The 23,068-nt window shown below is 47.1% G+C and overlaps 1 protein-coding gene across 5 annotated transcripts in view; it reads left to right on the top strand.

Moving 5' to 3' along the window:
• The window catches only part of LOC144158870 (uncharacterized), a 72,623-nt gene that overhangs the window by 35,124 nt on the left and 14,431 nt on the right, over positions 1 to 23,068 (top strand). Inside the window, exons 1-7 of one of the 5 annotated variants that reach the window (XM_077690041.1) lie at positions 10,878 to 11,077; positions 12,757 to 12,806; positions 14,766 to 14,804; positions 15,092 to 15,127; positions 19,595 to 19,691; positions 22,676 to 22,788; positions 22,987 to 23,034. The exons of 1 other annotated variant lie outside the window; for it this stretch is intronic. In XM_077690041.1, the coding sequence (XP_077546167.1) occupies positions 11,005 to 11,077; positions 12,757 to 12,806; positions 14,766 to 14,804; positions 15,092 to 15,127; positions 19,595 to 19,691; positions 22,676 to 22,788; positions 22,987 to 23,034 (456 nt within the window). In that variant the 5' untranslated portion in view covers positions 10,878 to 11,004. Of the gene's footprint in view, positions 1 to 10,877; positions 11,078 to 12,756; positions 12,807 to 14,765; positions 14,805 to 15,091; positions 15,128 to 19,594; positions 19,692 to 22,675; positions 22,789 to 22,986; positions 23,035 to 23,068 lie in introns of those variants that run through there. 3 more of the 5 variants (XM_077690042.1, XM_077690045.1, XM_077690043.1) reach the window with 3 other exon arrangements.

Here is a 23,068-nt window from a genome sequence, read left to right as displayed (position 1 = left end):
TTCTTGTAAATTTGTGAATACGTGCGCTTTGATGCTTATTTTTTGTTTGTAGGCTCATGTGGTCATAAAGTTTAGGAAAACATGCTGAAGACGTGTTTCTGATAAACACAAAATTTTTAATTGCCAGGTGTCTTAATTAATTGCCTCATTAGTAAATCAGTTATTACTTGCACTACGAGCTCTATTTTTGTTTGAGGGCTTATGTGTTCCCCTAAAATTTGAGGAAACACACACACAAAACAGTGTTTTCATTGAAATGAAAAATCAAGGCTGAAAAAGGTAGGTTTACAAGTTGCCACAGCGCTGTTATCGTTCTCGAAGTCATCGTGAAGTTGCTACCTGCTAATTTATTTATCGATGATATTTTGCAAGCCTGTAGCTATTATGCAAGGTAAGACCCCCGAACCCAGTGATTTAAGGTATCTTCGACACAAAATATAAAACGATCTGACTGACAATATGTTCATGCTCAAAAATAGTATTGGTGAGCATGGGTCATGTTGTCTTGTTTGCGCTTTTGGTACTTCGCAGTTTCCCTGACCTAACCGCAGCGACGCTACACTAAATATAAGTTATCACTTGCACCTTACTCAACATCCACTCCCCATGAGCTCCTGAAGAATTCGTTATAGCTCCGGCCGTCACCCACACTACGTTTTTGATGATAATATAGAATTCCCATGCTGCTTGACCTAGCTTCTTGTCCGGTAAGGTGGCCCCAACAGCTCTCCGGCTACTCAGCCATCATCACCCTACCCGTAACATTGACGTTTTCTGGACTTCAGCGCGCTCACCACTGTCGGGCAACTATGCCCCCCAGCAAGCAAGCGCCCTTCCTTTCCAGCCTACCGAGGACGATCTGGACAACCCACCCCTGGTCACCTTCTAAGACATCACCTTCTCAACGCGCGCAGGCCCCCAGTACACATCAGACAATATCATCGGGTGTGCTCACAGCCCTGCCCAGCCACCTCTTTTAAAGCTCTAGGTGCCGTTGTACGCCAATACGCCCTACGAGAAATCCAACTCTCTCTGACTATGATGATGAATGATCGTGGGGGAAGTTAAAGAAAAAAAAACGGTTCCCGTGGCCGGAATCACACCTGGGTCCCTCGCGTCATGTAGCCAGCGTCTATCCGATTGCTCCAATTCGACATGTTCGAGGCGAACGCCAACCAGCAGGTGCCGATTCGCGCCGTGCACCCCAAACCTAAACATTAGGCCTAGGGAGTCCACACCTGATTCTAGAAAAGTAGTGCGTAAATCCAGAGAATCGACCAAACTCGCAGTGTGGGATAGGCCAACAAAATAAGCCATCACGGGAAAGCTTCGCGTCCAACCATCGTCGTAAGACGGAGGTGCACACATATTTTTTTCTCTCCCCTCAACTTTACTGCGTTGTGGGTGAACGTTTATTGAGGCCAATAGGAGTAGCCAAGCACGTGCATGCTAATCTTTAGGGCTAAAAAGGTGAAGGAGTAGAAGACAATACCACGACGCAAAGGAAGAAAGGCCCTCGAACACTCCTGCTCAGCGTGTACGTGTCGTCCTGGTAACGTCCAGTACACCGCCATTCTCGCGAACACAGACACGTTTAGTTCGACAAGCTGAACTCCATACAGTGTCTAATAAGCACTCCACGTTTCAAATGTTGCAAAATGCGTTCACAGGTAGACAGATGGCACCGCATCCTTCGCTTAGAATTTCCCCTAGAGAAAGGCGACACACCCCTCAAACTCCATCACGATGCAACGTGCCACAACGAAGCACGCGGAGGCTGACACTCGCCTCCTAACCGTTTGTTGAGAGGAGGAAAACGGACGCGGAATAAATGTCATACCGGAGTCACAGGTGGTCGTAAAAATACTAATGGCAGCAATATTACCCTAAGCTCTCAGGAGAGTTATTCCCTGAGACCTTCCAGAAGACGTACAACATCACAGGGAGGACATGAGAGACTCCCGCGGGTAACGAGGCAGCAAACCAGCGACAGTGCCACTTTAATCACCACTCCTCTGCGACCAACGCCCTACGGTACCCTAGTACCCATACGTACGGTGAATACCTCCAAAAGGCCAGAAAGCAGTGTGCTACATTTCCAACCCCACATCGCGAATTTACGGCAACTGAAGCCAGTTTTACGGAAAATACAAACACTTTATAAGTCTGACTCGGCCAAGATGTTCAGCAAACGATACCGCGACTGTGCAAAATAATGCTATGTTGAGAGACCACCACCCTCTATCCACCCATCCCTCTACCCCTCACCATTTTGTCCCGCATGTGGCGGTTGTGCCACAGTTCCCCACTCAATGTGTGGGGGCCCTTCAAATCCCTTCCATTCAATCACTCGTGACGAGCAATGGGAGGTTGCCCTGGGTAGCTGGACTCAGGCCTTCAGATCGCCTTGGTGGAACGAGCTGCCATAGTCGCCGCCGACATCAAACCGGCGGAAACTACGCTTCCCTAACCTCCGTCAGTCAAAAATTTACCATCCCTTCCCGAAGAAAGTTGAGAGACACGCGAAAGCTTTCTGACATCAAAGTTGCGCCAAACGTGCGTCAGAACTACCGTTGAAAGTGAGTCGAGCCTTCGCTGAAAGTGCGTCAAGGTCATCGGTTTCCTGTTTTCCAGCCCTGCATTGGCTGCGCACTTTGTCGTACCGCGCGTGCGAGAGCTTGCGGGAGTCAGGGGACCCGTCGAGACGGTGCAAAGGCAGGTGCCGGCCGCGCTTCTACTTGGCGTCGTCCTGGCAACGTCGCCAGCATTGCGTAGTTCTGTGCTCTTCTGTAGCTCACTTTGTTGACGGACAAACCAACCTCTGCTGACCTACGCGGCATTCCCATATGTTGCTCAAGCATTAATAAGTAAGGTCCTATAAATGTCGTCAGCCATCTCAGGCTGTAGTTACTCCAAACTCCAGCCAGCTAAGGCTTTCGTTCACAGTGGTGACAAGGGCATACCAACAGGTTCTTTGAAGTGAAGCTTACTACTCCACGCACAAACTCGGCACCTGGTAGCGTCCCTCTGACCTTCAAGTTCAGCGAGGTCAGCAAGCGCCTCGTGAGGCTTCGCGGCGCCGACGGAAGCGCCACCGACCGCACTTCGGTCGGCGGGTAAAGTGAATGAAGGCAGTGCGTAGAGCCGGTGTATGAACAGTGCGGTGGCCACGTATGCGACCCCGTGAGACACGAGCAGCGTGGTGAGCACTACTACCACCACAAGCCATAGAGTTTCATACAAATATATACTAGAGGGAAATCTGACACTGCAATCGCGGTAGCCACCTTAGTCGCGGGCCGTCGTGGGCTCCGCCATTACAACTAGCGACGCTCATCGCCCACTTGGCTTGGCTAACCAAATGGCTTCTTTTTTTGTCTCGAAGCCAACAAAAAAGGGTAACATCGTTTTCTTCTTCATCTTATATGAAGCTTCTGAACAACCCCTGACAAATAAATGTCTCGAATTTCAATTTTATATTAAGAAAATAAATTCTATTATTCCTCCAAGTAATAGTGTTGCTTTTTTTTTTTCAGACAGAGACAACTTTCCAGCCTGTTAATGAGCCATGCCAAGGACAAGTGAAATATGCCTGCCATGGCTGAACGCTCGCTGAAGCGCGGCTTCCCTAGACAGTGAGGCCATATTTCCGTCAGGTTATATTAGTAAGAAACTCTATGCCACAAGCGACAGGAGGAACAGCCTCTCGTCGCCGCACGAGAGCAGCGCGTCTTGTTTTTAAGCGCAGAGAAATGCTTCGAAAATCACTCTTTGAGGGTCGAATTCGGAATGGCAGGCAACCAAAGCGCCGCTTCACGTCCATTCCAACCTATGCGCGGGATATGCCTCAATTTTTCTAGCAGCAGAGCTGTTTAGGGGCTCACAATGCCCGGCTGGGATGTCAATCACCCCAGGCGAGGTACCCCGCTGGGCGAACAGATGGCGCCACCACCGTGGCGCAATTTTTTTAGCTACCGTGTTTTTAGCTTCCATTTTTATGTTCCATTTTTCTCCAAGGTAAAACGTCGTTAGAGATGTACAGGGCAGAGAAATTAATAAAAATTTCTACGATAATTGCAAGGGCAGTGCTTTGTTTTTTGAGACTAGAGCAGGTTGCTTGCGAACTAGCAGCTTTGTGGGGAAGTATACAGAAAATGACCGGGTGTGTGTGGTCTGCGAAAAAAAAGAGAAACTATGCGGCACATGGTTTTAGAGCGTGAGTGTATCCATCCAAACCTTCGAGAAGGAAATATTCGGCTTGCAGAAGCCCTAGGATTTAAAGGTAGCACACACGGAGTTTACTTCAAGACTGTCGAGGCGACTAAAAGAAGATTAGAATGCTGGTGGATTAAAGCAGAGAGGGGACTAATGCCTATAGGACAGCTACAATCTACATCAGGAAAAAAAGTATTTTGTGCATTCCCTCAGAGCAGCGCTAGTAATAAACGAAGAGTATACAACATTGATATATATAATTTTTTTTTTCTGGGTAAGATGTCACGTCATCACCCCGTTTACAAGGTGATGCCACTAGCAATCAATCAATCAATCAATCGGTCCAGTGAACGACCTCGGCACGTGGCGCACTATTTATGCACCGATAAACTACCGACATCCGTGGCTCTGCTGTGAGTGCGGACATTCCGCGGCGAATGGAGATTTTAGCGACCCCCGCCTTTGCGGGAGGTCGTCGCCAGCGTGCCGAAGTCAGACCTGCTATTTCAGCAGATTTAACAGGCGTAGAACAGGCTTGAATTTCTTTTTGTTCGCGTTCCTTCAAACAAAGCTGAGCATCATAAATGCGCGAGTGATAGATGCGCAGCTAGGGGAACAACCTTCAAACACGTATGTGGGCATGGAACGCACATTCAAAAGTGGCGGCCATAAAATTTCCTACTGACGACAGGCGTACCGCTTCCCTCTAATGAAACGGCTTTTTGACCCGTTTACAGCGGAGTCAGGGCACGTGCTCTGGGGGTTTTAGGGGTGAAGAACCTCAGGGGCTCGGGCTGTCGGCGTCTAACGTCATCGGGACACGCGTTTTATAACGCCTAGCGCTAGAACATTTCATCTCCATGGGGAAAAACGTGTACTAAAAGGAGACACCGGGAAACTCGTTTTAAAACGCCTCGCGCTACTTCTTAGCATACGTCTTAGCTTGCTGACACCAAGAAAACTTTCGGCCAGTCTGTCCCTCATTTAATTGCTTAAATCCGGTTCAACGCAAGAGAGGGCGCCACCACCTCAGCAAGTGCGCGATTGCTACTCCCACAGGCGCTTCTCCGGCGACAAATCAGCGTGCGCCATGTGGCAAGAGAGAGACATACAATCTTCGAACACACTTATACAGTGCATGCTTCCACCCTCCCAGGTTTCACGTTAGTGGAGATGGCCCGGGAGTTTTCGCCGTCTTCTTTCGTGTACGAAAAACACATACTGCATATCTGTTTTACATTTCTTTGTCGAAGCCGTGGGTTTCGAAACAAAATTTGTTGCTTAGCTTGCTTCTTTTCATAAAACATGAGCACCACGTGTACATCTCAATACGAGAGTTTTTTTTATGCAGAAATGCATTATAGTCGGGGGTTGTCGTGCGTCCCTTGGCCGGCCTGCGCAGCGCGTCTGATGATGATTGTGGCATGATGCCCCTAGGGATTGGCCAACCAAAAAATCCATCACGAGATAGCTTCGCGTTCAACCACCATCGTCATCTTACCGTAGGGGAACCGCTGAAGAAGAAGAAGGAGAAGACAAAGCTGCGAAGAGGAGGGCTGCGTGAGTTTTGGCTACCGTTATCCTCCTCGGCCGGCGCATCATCCCGATCTGAACCCGGTCGAAGAGCGGCGCAGCGCGTCTGATGATGATTGTGGCATGATGCCCCTAGGGATTGGCCAACCAAACAATCCATCACGAGATAGCTTCGCGTTCAACCACCATCGTCATCTTCCCGTAGGGGAACCGCTGAAGAAGAAGAAGGAGAAGAAGACAAAGCTGCGAAGAGGAGGGATGCGTGAGTTTTGGCTACCGTATCCTCCTCGGCCGGCGCATCTTCCCGATCTGAACCCGGTCGAAGAGCGGCTCATCGCGCCTCGACTCCCCTTCATGAGCATCAGGCGGCTGACTCGAGGCAACGGGCAGTTTGGAATCAAGGGACAGGCGGTGAACGTGCCCATCGACGTATCGAAGCTTGTGCGGTGCCTTCCTCGCATGGTACCCGAGGACGTTGCGTTCGACGTTCGCATTTCTGCATCCTCACAATCCCCCTCGGGGAGGTGCGGGGGAATTTTTTTCCATCAGCAGTTAATGCCTGACCTTAGCATAGTTCTTTTGCAACCAGCGCAAAAAAAAACTTGTCAAGTATTCTGTACTAGTATTCCATCGTCGAATCTAAAACCACTCGTACTAGAAAAATAGAACACTCGAACATTCTACGAACATGAACTTTTTGTAAACTTTTCCTGGCTAATGCTTGTGCTACCTATGGTTACCTGAAATGAGGAACCACCACATTCAAACCGAGCTTAATAAAGAAGTTTTTTTCTGTCTCCTGATAGTTGTTTCGTAATGTGTCAATTGCCATGGATGCTTATGACTGACTGGATACTTTTTGTATTTATACAGCGAAGATGTTGCCATTCCTCTGGGCGGTACTTTTCGTGACGTACGTGGTCAATAAACATTTAATATTATTACGTGTGAAGAAATGATCTGCAAGCGAGCCGAAAGCTGGAGTGGAAGATAGCGAAAAAAAAAGAACAAACCGAGAAGGAGAGGGAGAGAGAGAGAATAAACATCTTTAATTTCGAGCTTAATGGTGCGGGATGGTGAGAGCACCGGGAGGGAGGGGGGGGATGCATGTTAGCCTGGGATGCATTGGTCCTTGCTGGCTAATCGTGCCCTCTCTATCAGCATGTACTGGGTCGAGAGGTCCTAGCTGGACAGCCGGTACGTGGGACGGGGATTGGGTGTGAAGGATGGAGATTGTTGGCATTCCCAGACCAAATGGTACAGGGCCTGGCTGGGAGCAAAAGTGGCAGGTACTATAATATTGGATGGGGTAGATATGGTGGGGTACGGTACAGTGCCGGTATGAGTTGGTCTGCAGCCAGCGGAGTGTGGTCGCTTCAGCTCTGGAAAGGTCGCAGTTGGGTAGAGGGAACCGTTGACGCTTGTGTCTGAAGTGAGAGAGGATGTCCGCGTAGCCATTCAGGGTGTGTGTGTGTGTGAAGGGGGGGAGATTCTTCTCCATGCCTTGGTCTCTTCGGAAATGGCTCGGAGGGTGTGTACCCGGGCAGCGGTGTGTGGCCTCATTTCCGTCGAGAAACTCTTGTACAGGGACCCAAACGATATGGATGTCGGGAAGCTGCGGGATGGTATTCAGGAACTTGAGGGCGAAGGGTGACATGCGGCCGAGCTGGCCGGTAGTTGCGGCATGCTACTTGCGAGTCCGTAATGACTGTGATGTATTCGCTGTTTGTTGTGGCTGCTAGGGCGATGGCGATTTGCTGAGCGGCGTTTGTAGGGGTGGTGCATATCGTGTCGGCTGTGAGTTCTGTTTCCTGGTGGTCCATAACCGTGAGTGCGTGTGCGGGTTTGTGGGTGTAGCGTGCAGCGTCCGTGTTGAACGTCGTAGGGTTCCGTGCGTGCTTCTTCGTAACCGCATCGACTCGTGCTTTGCGGCGTGCTTTGTTGTAAAGGGTGTGCATATTCTGCGGTACGGAAGCTACGCGAATGTGTTGGCGAAGACGTCTGTGGTGATTCGGTCAGCCAGAGAGGACGTGGTCTACTCCAAATGGACGTTTTAGCGAGCTCAAGCGAAACGTGGGTTGTCTCTGTAGGCTGCCGATGGAAATGGATGCGCCATAGCCGCTCAAGTGCCTGTCAAAATGTCAACGAGAGTGCCTTCCCATTGGCCAGCCGGGAAAAGATCACGTGGACATCTGAAACAGGAAAGCCCGGACACGTGTACAGCCAGCCAAAAATCACGTGAGCAGTGCCGGCCGGCGCGACGTAGCAGGTGTAGTACGGAGAGAGAGAAAAACCTTTATTTAACACCACGGAGAATGAACGGGAGACAGCGGGTGTAGAAAGAGTAGCTTGGCACATCACTCTTCACTCGCCTTCCACTTCTGTAGGACATGGCCGCTCCTCAGTTTTCCTTTTTGTCCGCAGATGACAAAGAAACGAGCGATGAAATCCTGATGGCTGCCGCAAACCCCTGGAAGTTTCACTGCACAAATTTACACGGACTCAACGGCGGCCATAGGGGATTAGCGCCGTGTAAACTCCAACTCGCCTGTCTCAAGAGACGTTCATAAACTTCTGGACACGTGCCCCTGCCCTCTCCGACTGTCGTGGACCGGCGTAATAGATTGATTGTAGGGTTTAACGCGCCGACGCAACGCAGGCGATGAGGCGCGCCGTAGTGGAGGGCTCCGGATTAATTTTGACCAAATGGGGATCTTTAACGTGCGCCGAAATCTCGTACACACGGGCGTTTTTGCTTTTCGCCTCCATCAGAAAAGCGGCCGCCGCAGCCGGGAATCGAACCCGCGACCTCGTGCTCAGTAGCGCAACGCCTTAGCCAATGAGCCACCGCGGCGGGTGGACCGGCGTAATACTATCACCGCTCATATTGCGGTGGATAGTTTTTGTCACCTTACGTCGGTTCCGCGACCGCTGCCCTTGCTTGCAACTGACGCACATGACCAATTTCTCCAACTAAAGGAAGATCAGCGTCGCGCCACACGCCCTCTCATCCCACCGTGTGGAACATACCTTCCCAGTGGGCTCGCTCGCTGGGAGGAGGTCCTGCTGCGTAGACATCTAGTTAAGGTGGCCCTCTCTCCTGCGGTAACCCGGGCGTGACCACCGCGATACCATGCCCGTTTTCCAATGACTGCCCCTTCTTTACGACGAGAGTGTAAAGTTGGGCTTGTTGGTGATGCATTCTTGTAGGGTAAGAGCGGTTTATTTCGAGAAGCAAACGAATATATACCCCGCCCCAAAACAGTGCAAAAATACACACAAGCATACAGAGATAACACACTACTCGAAAGTTGTCGAAATAAATTTTGTTGAAGTTAGCGCTCGTCCTCGTCCCATCTCTTGTCTCGTCCTGTGTCTGCCTCGCGCTTAGCCTACAAGAACCCTTCTGTACGGCTCCTGCCGAAGACGCCGACACCAACCACCTGTCACGGACGTGCCTTTCCCTGAGTGCAGCGAGATCCCGACACCTTCGCGGCACAGGCCTGCATCCTGCAAAACCCCCAGATCTTCAGCGATGGCTGTGGGGGCCCCACCACCGCTGTCTTCTAGACTTCCTCCGGGAAACGGGTGCCAACTTGTACCCTATGCCAAATGGCGTACTATCGCAATTAAAAAAAAATCTCCCCAGGTACCCTCGAGCTTCGGCGTAAATTTTACTTCCAGCGAAACTTCCCATTTATTAGATTATACCTTTTTTACAACAATAAGGTTCCGCACGACGGAAACGTTGCTACAACGGTCAGTGACGAGTCCGTTACAACGTGTGGCTATAGTTACGACGCAAAAACAGAAGTCAGAAACAAAAAAAAACACACACACACACAACTAAGCATCGTAATTGTTTAAAGAAAACGAAGTAAAAAAAATTCCCCCCCCATTTCCCCGAGGGGGAGAATGTGAAAGTGCGAATGCACGCTTGTCGGCCCGCTTGCGGCGCTTGCGCTCGGCCCCCGCAGCCCACCGCCTCGCCGCCTTCTCTTCCATCTCTTCCATCGAGTTTGTAGTATCACGTGTACACCACGCAGTTATCAAGCCGCTATACCGCCGCTGAGTCGCCAACGCACGCCGCTGACGACGTAGTTTGAATGCGTTAAAGATATAAGGCGCGTTACTCACACTGATATCAGCGTGGCGTCCGTGGCTTAGTCGGTAGCGCGTCGCGCTGCGGCCGCAGAGTCCTCGGATCGAAACCTGGCGCCGGATGTTGTTTCTTTTTTAAATATAGAGGAGCACTGCGGACGCCGACGCCGCCGCCGCCGCCGCCGCCGGCGGTGGATGGTTTGGGGTCGCTTATAAAGTGCATTCGCACTTAAAACAAAACGCTTATTTTCTGTTTTGAAAAAGATGAAAGCGCCTAGGCTGTTGAAGCCGAGGTTGTTTTTCGTAGCGGTTTTTCCGGCAGGTGTCTAAATAGAAGCACCGGCTGGGCTGTCATTTCGTGCTTTTCAGCGCAAGCGACCGGATGAATGGAGTCATCCAGTAGGATGAAAAATCATGTAGGACCTATTTCGCGAAACACTGTGTGCAAAGTATTTGCTTTAGCTCGGCTTGGAAGTTTCAACACACACACACACACACACACACACACACAAACACACACACACACACACACACACACACACACACACACACACACACACACACACACACACACACACACACACACACACACACACACACACACACACACACACACACACACACACACACACAAACACACACACACACACACACACACACACACACACACACACACACACACACAACAAAGCATCGTAATTGTTTAAAGAAAACGAAGTAAAAACAAAACGCTTATTTTCTGTTTTGAAAAAGATGTAAGCGCCAGCGGTTTTTCCGGCAGGTGTCTAAATAGAAGGACGCGTTTTTAGCTATGCAAGTGCATCATGCGTGTGTTTTTGTGTGTGTGTGTGTGTTGAAATGCTGCAGCCACAAATAGGAACAATATCACTCCATGAGGAACCGCACGTGGCTCACCAAGGTAGAATACAGCACCTGGGGAGCTTTTGTATTGAAGCATGAGCGCGTTTATTCGGAGGGAAATCTGTAGGCCAATTTTGAAACAGGCGATTGGATGAAAGATAAAAAACACCGCTTTCCTCAAAACAAGTCGCTTCGCACATTTCAGCAGCCTCGGTCATAAAGGGAGCACTTGAACGGATGAAATATAAATAGGGCGTGCTGCGTGGTACAGCCACATTCAGGATAGAAGCAGTCATGTCGTCATCCTCTTCCCTGGTCTTACTGATTGTCCTGACCGCAACGTGCGCCATACCTGCTGAGTCGTCCGGTAAGGCTATGAACGGTTTGGTAGCAAGCTCAACGCGCAGGGCAATGAAAAGACACAGGCTGAGTGAATCGTTTTTTTAGTAACAATCCCTACGGAACTCGCAAAAGCCGGCAGTGTGACAAACCGACGCATGCTTCAGATTTTATTCTGTTCACACGAAAGGGAAAGGATAGCTAAGAGGCTTGTGTCAGCCAATAAGTATTTCCTTTATTATTCCTGTGAATCGGCGCGTAGAGAATGGCCTCCAGAGTTGAAGAAAACTGAAGGCTTTTGGAAAAGGCAGTATGTGCAATCCTTGTCTAGGCCGCTTTGTACGTCTTGTTCGTTCGTTTAGGTCACCTATAAAAATGCATGCGACTGCTTTATGTAAGACAGAGAGAGAATAAACTTATAAAGTTTGCAAACTGTGATGCTTAGTCATCGGCCGTGAGGCCTTGGGCTCTGACCGCGTCCTCAGCCAGCCGCACGGCCAACAGTTGATCTTACGGGCGGGAGCTGAGCAGCATGGTCTCCTACTGTCCATGGGTTATTTAAAGACTAAACATTTTATTGCGATCGTTCATGCCATGTTTGATGGCTGATGAGGAGTAGGGACTTACGTGTCAACAAAAGAACGTGTCACCCGCCGTGGTGGCTCAGTGGCTAAGGCGTTGCGCTGCTCAGCACGAGGACGCGGGTTCGTTTCCCGGCCACGGCGGCCGCTTTTCTGATAAAGGCGAAAAGCAAAAACGCCCGTGTGTTCAAGATTTCGGCGCACGTTAAAGGTCCCTAGGTGGTCAAAGCCCCGCACTACGGCGCGCCTCATCGCCTGCGTTGCGTCTGCGCGTTAAACCTCACAATCAATCAATCAATCAATCAACAAAATATCGTGTCACATCATGAGAACAGCACCCTCATGTTATTCATTGATAATACTAATGTTTCTCAAGAGTACAGCAAGCGTACTTTAACTCCACGCAACCAATTAGTTGCCAAATTTACCGAAGGAAACAAGCGGGGTGGAGAAAATCTGTGATGGTTATTTTCTAAAAAGTTGCTAGGTTTTTTTGTGACAGTTGCTGCGAAAACTTCCCACATGTGATAATATTGAAGAATCGTCTTTCAGCCGTGAAAATCACGGTAAAAGCGTGGAAAGGCACACAGAGATGGAAACAGGAGTCTTTCTTCATAAGGTTAATGTACTGTATGGGCGAAGCAGCGCGAGAACGTGAAACCAAATTAATCGTGTGTATCTCTGTAACGAAGTGCCACTCTATAATCGCCTGCGCCTGCGCCTTATCATTCAGTGGTGGCTGGGCCGCCTGTGTGTGCGGTTCATTTCATAGCTAGCCAACCACGTCACCAGGCGAGGTCTTAACGACTGATACTGGGCTGACTGAAGGTACAGAAACAACGACGAGGCAAACCACGACCGGCGTCGGTTTTGGGACAAACGCACGAGACAGGCACACGAAAGTGCTGCTTGGCGAGCGCTTGGTTCCTCAGTCTCGCCAAAGATGGCGCACCGGCTGGGCTGTCATTTCGTGCTTTTCAGCGCAAGCGACCGGATGAATCGAATCATCCAGTAGGATGAAAAATCACGTAGGACCTATTTCGCGAAACACTGTGTGCAAAGTATTTGCTTTAGCTCGGCTTGGAAGTGGCGAACCTGAGCACTTTCTTCTATTTTGTTTTTACAGCAGCAAGATGTATCAATATCACAATTACCAACGTTCTCGATATCGGAGAGGTACGTACTTGCAAATTCTGTTCATCTTCGTGACGGAATATTTTTGTGTGTACATTTCTACATGATGATTAGACCAGAAAGAAGGCCCGGCCCGCTGTACAAGTAGATTTTCCGTATCTTCTGCCTCGCTTAAATGTTTTTAGGTGAGTGAGCAAAACTATTCAGTTGGACTTAATTCTTCCCTTCCGGTTCATAAAACATGCAAGACTGTTTTGATTAGGCGTAGAAATTACGTTCGTTGCGACATGGCGGATGCTTCGATGAAAAAAAAAGAAACAGGTCAGCTCAAAACGCCACGGAGACAAGGCCGAGAGACGTAAGGTGTAAAGACCGAGTGGTACTCTTATGTCATAAATCTAATTCGCGCAAATGACATGCTCGCTCGGATTGAGGGGCCCAAGGTTGAGGGGGGCGGAGCATTCAAGACGGTTGAATTAACAATTATGGTGAATGATCCGAGATTATCTTTGATTGATTTTACATTTGTTCTTGCTCACCGATTTTAGCATCTACGGTTTCATCTCTGCTATCTGACCACTCTCATGGGTAGTTTTGCCCCAGTTGGCCTTCCGCCATCAATACCCAACTATCATCATCATCATCGTCGTCATCATCAGCAGCAGCATCATTCTAATAGCAGCAGCCTTTAGAGACAGGGGAGAAGCAAGGAAGGACGCATCGCTCCGTGGAAAGATCATGTAACACATGTACGGTCAAAGAATGCACTGATGAAGTATGGGCGCACCAGTTTCAAGTATGTGGCCTGGTGAAATCTGATTATGACAGTGGTGGCATCCCACGTTCGTGCGAACGTGTAACGAGCGTATGTGCAGGTTGTGCGCTCTTCTTCCATAGTATGACTCCTTAAGTTTATTCAATGACTTTGCTAGGTTTGTCAATTACTTCTGATCGGAACGCCAGTCTCGTCTCCAGGCAGCGTAGTTCGGCTGACATCGCTAGTCTCATTAAAGATTAGTCTCTTTGAACACGTCCACATATTTCGGCCAATTACACGCTCAACGAAATTACAACTTAACTTCGGAATAGGCTTTTACTGCGTGAAAAGGCAGCGTGCGAATTTGAAATTCCTAATGGGAACAAATTCATCTGGGCTGTTGAACGCAACGCCGCCAAGAACTTGAACAATGGAAATTTTACATTTATGGATTACGATAACAGATAATTGTACGGACGCCTGCCTTTTTGATGATTTCCGTAACGCGTATATGATGCTTTCTGTGATGGTTATATGAGCGGCATACCCCCCTCACCCCCCTCACCCCCCCTTCCCCCTTCCGTTTATTTACGAACATGAAGTCGACCAAATGTGGCTTCTGAGGGCAACAAACGATATTTTTGTTTAACGTGACTTACCTGGTGTTGCATACTACTGCGTACTAAACTGAGTAATGCGGTTAGATCACGTACCAAGTTCTCGGGTTAGCGACAAAGTGCCGTTAGGAGCGAAGTACAATAGAGGGCTACAGGTTAGTGACTAATGGCATTGAAAGAGGGTCTACTATCCCACTAATCGCATTAGCGAGCTATGGTATCAGAGCGGTTTCAGAATCCTGATCCCGATACTGGGCGGGGACGTGGATGTAGACGCGAGCGCAAACAACGAAGGTTCGATAAGCAGCCCCGCAATACCTTTGACATTAAAAAAATTAGACACATCAGTTGTGTTTGGTTAGTAAATATGTGAATATCTCTTTGCTAAAGACGCGGAATTAGTCACGTCACAAGCAAGCACCAGTTCAATTTCCCAGAATCGCTCACTCGGTTATTACTTAGCAAAATAATAGCGTGTGTAATCGCCACCTACGTGCGATTCCTTAAATAAAATTAAACTTGTGTCCTAACAACACGAAAATGCATTAGACTGTAATTGGCGGCCAGGAATATATGTCAGAGGCTTAGAGGTTGAATATGCATTGGGGTTTCTTTTTTTCATTCTAGTGTCTTGGATCAAACGCGGATTTCTGTTCATCACCTTCTGTAAGTATTCGTTCCATAAATAACAATGATTAACACTGGCGTCGGCTTGTGTGTTCGGTCGAAAGAGTCAACTATCCTAAAACTGTCTTCGTCTTTTACTTACTTACATACTTATTTACGTACAGATTTATAACCGAACCTTTTTTATCTAGTTTTCGTTTCCTTCGTTTCAATTTTTAGGGAGAGGGCAAAGAGTTGAAGCTGGGCTTCGGGAATGCGAATTGTACAAGTTGATTTTTAGAATTGTGAATTTTGTTGATGACACGTTGCTTTTTTTGGACTAACAGGCTCCCATTACCGATGCCCTTGTGAAAATTGTTGGGGTGAGTACGCGGTTTTCTCTACATCACTAGATGGTTCATAGGTTAAGCGGAATACTCCTCCTCCTCAATGATCACCAAGTATTGTGATGCTCTGTCCTACCCTACCACGTACATTGTTTTATAATTACGCTCTCGCTTCCCTTCGAAACTTCTTAAGCATCCACATGGTACTAATAGGGCCAAATAAAAAATGTAGTGATGGCGTAGGAAAACAAAAAAAAAGCCCGAGGTTTCTCAACAGTTCTAATCAATATGAGGATGGTATTAAAGAAGGTCTGCTGGTAGAATATTTTAACCACATACACATACACACACATACATACATACATACATACATACATACATTCATACATACATACATACATACATACATACATACATACATACATACATACATACATACATACATACATACATACACACATACATACATACATACGTGCATACATACATACATACATACATGCATGCATGCATACATACATACATACATGCATACATACATACATACATACATACATACATACATACATACATACATACATACATACATACATACATACATACATACATACATACATATATACATACATACATACATACATACATACATACATACATAACATAATCACCGCTATCCACACAACAAGACAGTTCGAGACAAGGGAAAAACAAAACGTTACTCAGTGCGGCCATGCGATGGTAGACGGGAGCTTAAAGGGGTACTGACAGAAAATTTTGAAGGCGAGATAACTTCGGAGATAGATTGGTGAGAACACACATACATAATCTGCAAAATATCAGTGGCCACTACAGACCAGAACATATTTAAAATCAAGTTCAAAGCGAGCGAAATGCAACCGAGCAGCCAACGGAGGACCTAGCGCAACCGACATTCCTTGGATGTTTGTAAATAAGCAACATCCAAACACGTCACGAGTTTCTGCTGGCCGCTTCCGCACTGCCGGCGTTTTCCGCCGGCTCGCCGCTCTAATCGGAGGTCGGAGCTTCTGCTCTCGAGCAAAGAACGACCCGATCGTTGGCGGCGGAGGCACCGTGATTTCTTCGGCTGATCGGGCAGCTTGCCGCGATCTATTTTCTACAGCGATACCAGGCACCCTAATTTTAGTGCTTTTTATTACACTGGACGCGAAAACGCGCCGGGGACACGAAAGTGCGCTGAGTAAGCCTCACGGTCGCTGCGCTGGCGGCGGAGACAGCCGAGAAGTGGCGCAGGCCGGCGCAGGTAGCTCGAGCGATAGCTTGTTGCGGCTGCACGAAATGGGACCGAAGTCCAAACATGGCAGCACATATGAGAAAGGAGTTAATGATGCGATGGCGGGTTGCATTAAATATCGTCATCTGCACCGTTTACGAGAGCGGCAATTGAATATCCGCCGCAGTGCTAAGCCGAACACATCTGTAGGCGGACCTGTAGGCAAATCGGCCCGCTGCTCCCAGCGCGCGTCTTCCCACCCACTGTCTCGAGCTTCGCGCGTCGTTCTCTACTCGCGGTAGCATTTGCCCTTGCAGCGCCTGCGTCACGTCCACGGTCGCTTTTTAATTAAGCGGCTCACGAAATCAGTACGTGGGGGCATTCGCAGAAACTGCCGGCGATTAGGATTCGACAGTGCTACGGCAGCTCTGCTCTGTGATATCGCTCCGACGGTCACAGGGTCAGCTTTGTTCACACAAAATCCATCGTTTCGCGGTACCCGCTGAAACCGAAACTGCGACTCTAATTGCTCCAACTGCGACTCTAAAATGCCTCTAATTGAACAACCGTCGCACGCTGAAGCAAATGAGGTTTCTACAGGTTATAAGTAGGTCACTAGATACTTACCGCAACAAAAAACCAAAATGCAATTTTTTTGCCTCAGTGCCCCTTTGCCAAACTTGTTTTTGCCAAACTTGTTTTTGATAGCCAAACAAGTTGCCAAACTTGTTTTTGATAGCATTGCATAGACTGGCTCAAATGACCACACCTTTAATCGTTCATCCGGTCGATAAAGCAGTATTTAATTTATAAAGCCTGAAAGAAGAAATAGTACCATGCGACATGCACGGCGGCTTCAACAACTAACAGCAGGGACGCGCATACGAAATGCGATGTTGTTCGGATGATGTCAAGGATTAGAATTCAAACCATGCAGTTTCGGTTTCGGTTCTGTGAAGCAACATGCTTGGAATCTGACGTTCTCTTTAGCTGGGCATTCTCTATATTTCACTAAATGGTATACCGCGCTTCTACCATGTTATCGGCTGTGAAATGTGTCAGTTAAGCCTGCCAGCACGGCTTGGAATCGTAACGATCACTAGCCGAGGTGTACGCAGTGGATGAACGCCCTCCGCGGGACGAGAGACGCTCAAATGCGATGCGATTTGCCCCCACCTTTCGAGCTTGCCTGGCTCGTGCCTGTATCGTGAGAGGCGCGTTCGCACCAGACCAAGGGTCAGCTGGTTCGGCACTGTGTCCGCAAGCAGTCGGTGCTTATGGCAACACCACGCCAACGAGAGCTCGCCAGCGCGTCCGTGTCAGTCTGTACACGTTCTGCGAACTCGCTCGTGGAACAATGGACGTTACAGCACAAAAATGGTGAATTCAGTATAGATAACATTACTCAAAAACGAATAAATCAACCTAAAAACAACATGCGCTTTCGGGGATTCAAACTTGCGAATTGCAAAACAATCCTAATCCTAATGCTACAGACCACTCGGTCATAAGGCAGCGTAGTCGGGAACGAAAATATGAATATATATTGTATGGCCTGTTTACTTTTTATTTGTTTATTTAGTTTTAGCTGTCCAAGAAACTCAGATGACGATTTCTGGAATAACGCTCATGCAGTAAGCGCCCCCCAAATTCCCGCAGGTATCTCATCTCTAGCGTCTGCATTCCTTAGGCAGAAAAGCGATCGCAAATGTGTGGTCGCGCTGCTGACCGCTGTGGTTGCTCACCCTGCGCAAAAAGTTCTTCAAGAACCTTAATTTTCCGCTGTACAATAAATGTTTCGGTTGATTTTCATTCCTTAGTACCTTTATTATCCTCGCTACCTCTTCTTCCACCTTTCATTGGCCTTAAACGTCTCTACTAGCGTACGAGTCAGCGAAGCGTCGCATGTGCGCTTGTGTGGAGCTACTTGGACTCAGAGCTTGATACAGTCTACAAACTAGCAAACTTAAGGCACATTCTTCCAGGCACAAATCGTGCCGTGGTATAGTTTCAAATGAGCGAACGAGTTGCGACAACCCACCGGCAGCCAGCCGACTAAACGCTGGGCCGATTGATTCTGCCGGAGGGTCTGCGAGCCGTGCAGGAGCGCAGTCAAGCCGAACCATCTTGTTTTGACGTCATACCGAACGTCATAGGAAATCGGCAAGAAGGAAGGATTCAGAGAGGACGACGGCACTTTTGAACTGACTGTTTTACTAAATAAAGTCGCGTAAACGCAGCAAGAGCGGTCGAAACGCGGCCCAGAGACTCCAGACTACAATTTCCGCTAGTAATCCCGCAATGTTTACAAATCACTTCAGTGTCCCTTTGCGACAGCCTCTGAGTACGGCCGGAAGGTCCTCGCACGAAGGTCGTCGGCGACGAGTATCCGGCCATCGCTAATGCTCGCACTCAGCAGGCCTGCCCTCGAAAGAGAGCGTGAAGGCCAACCCCGGTCGAGGCGCAACGTTCAGCCGCGCGTCTGCGGGTAAAAAGAAAAAAAAAGATGACTAAAGTAAATTTATAACCAGTTGGGTCATGATTTTTGAACAGTGAAACCAGTGGTAAGGTGGCCGCACAAAGTAATGGCCGCCCGTTTTTTTTTTTTTTTTTTTTTGCTCTCCTTTGTGCAGTGTCCTCACGACGTAGTTTTCACTTTTAGAAAATGAGAATATACGCAGGACGGTTATATTAGGGTGCAGTTACCTGGCTATAGATGTAGTATAGTTTAACAACGGCAATGTGTCGTCGATGTGCATGTGCGCACTGGCGTGCGTAAGTGCGCGCGCGCGCATTGCCAGGACTTGGTCCGGATTGTGTTAATAACAATGATGGCATTTATGCACCTTTGGTTTTTTTTACTGGCCTTTGATTGTGACTACGTGGGCAACTGAAAGACTGAAACATAACTCTCACGGCAGTAGGTCTACCTAAGGCAAATCGGATTCTTAAACAATGTCGGACTGTCGGTTTGAACTAATTTGTAATGTTCAAAAGGTAGCCTAGTAACGCTGGGTATTTCCACATGTGGCCTTTTCACTCTACACGTCCAAGCAAATTTCCAAGGACGCAAAAATCTATCTGCATCGACTACAATGCACAAAAAAGCAGTAAAGTTTTTGGGAACGCAATAGTTTGCACCCACACAGGTTAGGGTGATCACATGCATTTAATTTACGAAATTTCTCATCGTGCTTAATTCTCATATCCTTAAAAAAAGTGACTTCTGGCTCTTTTTTTTCCTTTTTCAGTGTGCTTTTAAAGGTGTTCTGGAGTATGGCTCACCTGAAGGCGTACTCAACGCGCTATTTGGACTTGGAGCGATTCTTCTCAACAGCCTTGGGCTAGGTACGGGCGACATGTCTTTGACTGCGCTGCCAGACACCCACTATTTTTTTACGTTCTTGATGTCTCAGCTAGTGACGAACCAGTAGTACCCGCTACAGGAAATGGCGCTAATCATTTACGGCTGAAAAAAATCTTAAGAGGTAAAAAATTGTCTAAGTAGGAAACTTCTTCCTTTATTTTGTCTCATGAAAATCGATGGGGTCTTTAAACAAAGCACCCAGCAATGGACATTGCAACCGAGGTCACTTTTTATTTCATTACGAATAACCTCGGGATTTTTTTATTGCATCTTGCTTAGTGTGAACGAACTGCTTCTCAGGATCCGGCTAACGTTGAAACCTAACGTCAATTATTCAAAATCCAGAATGGCTTGTCGCTTAGCCTTGTAGTGTTTCAGCTTTCGCGAATTGAAATATATTTGTCACACACCTGTTAGTGCACACAAAGGAAATATATATATATAGGCGTGGGTTCGGTCCCCACTCTGGGCGCGTGTTTTTCTTTCTTTCTTTCTTCCTTATATTAAAAAAAATCTGAACTTCATTAACCGTAGTAAAAAATAGAGCCTAACCACACCCCTATGCCTCCTTTGGCGTTGTAGACTGCCGACCCATGTTTCTGTATATATATATATATATATATATATATATATATATATATATATATATATATATATATATATATATATATATATATACAGAAATAAGAGTTGGCAGTCAAGAAAAAATCGGAAAGCAAAGGGGAGGATGTGGTAGGTCATTGAAACAACAGATAAAGAATTTGGAAAGAAAGAAAGCGGAGAAAAAACGCCCGCCAGGTGGGATCCGAACCCACGACCTCCAGAATACCGGTCTGGTGCGATGACCACTACGCTTCCGGCGAGGTGATTTTCCCTCCGTTTTCTGGGGTATTTATGTGAATGTAATTTTTTCCTGTGCTTGGGGGTGGTAGTCAGCGCCACTCTGACTTCTCGGGGTGAATGGGGACCTTCTTTTTCATCCCCGGGCCGTGACTCGAGTGTCTACGACATGTCGAGAGTGGTCAACCAGCGTTGATCCCTCTTAAGCTCCCTATGGCACCAATACTGCCAGAACAGAGGCCCGCGCTATGAATGTAGCGAATCAGAATAGGAAATGAGGGGCTCGTAGAAATAACACAGAAATAAGAGTTGGCAGTCAAGAAAACCTCGGAAAGCAAAGGGGAGGATGTGGTAGGTCATTGAAACAGATAAAAAATTTGGAAAGAAAGAAAGCGGAGAAAAGCGGAGCTTGGCTACCACCCCCAGGAAGCGGAGCTTGGCTACCACCCCCAAGCACAGGAAAAAATTACATTCACATAAATACCCCAGAAAGCGGAGGGGAAAACCGCCCCGCCGGTAGCGTAGTGGTCATCGCACCAGACCGGTAAGACCGGTATTCTGGAGGTCGTAGGTTCGGATCCCACCTGGCGGGCATTTTTTCTCCGCTTGCTTTCTTTCCAAATTCGTTATCTGTTTCAATGACCTACCACATCCTGTTTGCTTTCCGAGGTTTTCTTGACTGCCAACCCTTATTTCTGTGTTATTTCTACGAGCCCCTCATTTCCTATATATATATATATATATATATATATATATATATATATATATATATATATATATATATATATATATATATATATATATATATATATATATATAAATCTATATATATATAGGGAGAAATAAAACTTGGAATATGGTAGAGAACACAAGAAAAGAAAACTTCGAACAAGGTACAAACCACGATTGTTGCCAACGTTTCAGCAAAGAGACTAGCCTTCGTCAGGGCCTTGCCTTCGTCACTTTCTTTCTGTTTTCCAAAATTCTTTATCTGCTTCAGTGACGTACCACATTCTCCCCTTTGCTTTCCGAGGAATTCTTGACTGCCAACCCTTATTTCTGTCTTTATTCAACGAGCCCCTCATTTCCCTTTCTGATTCGTTACATGCATTGCGAGGGCCTCTGTTCTGGCAGTCTTGGTGCCAAAGGTAGCTGAAGAGGGTTCAACGCTGGCCGACCACTCTCGGCATGTCGTAGACACTCGAGTCCCGGCCCGGGGGTCAAAAAGAACGTACCTTTCACCCCGGGTAGTCCGAGTGGCGCTACCTACCACCCACAAGCGCAGGAAACAAATATACCTTAACATAAATACCCTAGAAAGTGGATGGTAAAATAGCCCGCCGGCAGCGTAGCGGTAATCACACCAGACGCGTATTATGGAGGTCATGGGTTCGGATCCCACCCGGCGGGCATTTTTTTCTCCACTTCCTTTCTGTATTTCAAAATTCTTTTAACTGTTTCAGTGACCTACCACATTCTCCCCCCTGCTTTCTGAGGCATCCTTTACTGCCAACCCTTATTTCGGTCTTTATCCAACGAGGCCCTCATTTCCAATTCTGATTCGCTATAAATAAAAGTAATCCCTGATTATAACGAAATCGCTTTACTCGAAATATATTCTGTTCCCAGCCTAAACGCATGAATTTTAGGCCGCATTATTCGAAGTGCACGAAGAGCTTCTCTGTGATGGGACTTTCTGTCGTGTGTGTGTATATATATATATATATATATATATATATATATATATATATATATATATATATATATATATATATATATATATATATATATATATATATATATATATATATATATATATATATATATATATATATATATATATATATATATATATATATATATATATATATTGCGCTTTGTGTCATATTAACGAATTGCTATCGAGCTGTGTTGTTTTCGTTCTCGGTCATAATTGTATGTGCTTGCTGATGCTTAGTAATGGACATTTTCTCTACATTGTACGCGGGTTCTGTAGTGTAGGCATGGTGACCTGCGCGACTAGTCGAGTTCTTCTCGTAGACATGCCAACACTCCGTTTTTTTTGTCATTATCCTTGAGTGCTGTTTAAGTTCGAACGAAAGCTTGAGCTCTCTTTATTATGCAGGGTATGTTCTCAACAATATTGCTCAGTCGAGTGATGGTCATTTGCTGAAAACAGAGAACACGTGCGGAGATCCACTGGTCATTAATCTCCCACCGACAGGAGTTATCGGAAAGGTAGGTCCCCACAGCATCGCAAAGGTGTTGTCTTTCTTTTACTGTTCCCTGTTTACATATTGATCTTGAAGATCAGGAAACGACTCGCAATCATTTATATGGAAGTCTGTTTGCCGTCTGCCTACTTTCTAGTATCTACTAGTTGACAGTAATGTTTCTTTTGCAGTTTACTCTCTTGCTCTTTTTTTTACGTTTCAGTGCGTCGACGACCTAGTCGTAACCTGCCAAAACGGCCACCTGGCTGAGGTAAGAGTCAAAGTTTCGCTCGTCCAATCTTATG

Source organism: Haemaphysalis longicornis, unplaced genomic scaffold (genome assembly GCF_048455015.1).
Source record: "Haemaphysalis longicornis isolate Haplotype H1 unplaced genomic scaffold, Haemaphysalis longicornis Haplotype H1 scaffold_10, whole genome shotgun sequence".
In the NCBI taxonomy this organism is placed as follows: Eukaryota; Metazoa; Arthropoda; class Arachnida; order Ixodida; family Ixodidae; genus Haemaphysalis; species Haemaphysalis longicornis.
Note: the sequence above shows the minus strand (reverse complement) of the source record. Positions and strands in the feature narration are given on the sequence as shown.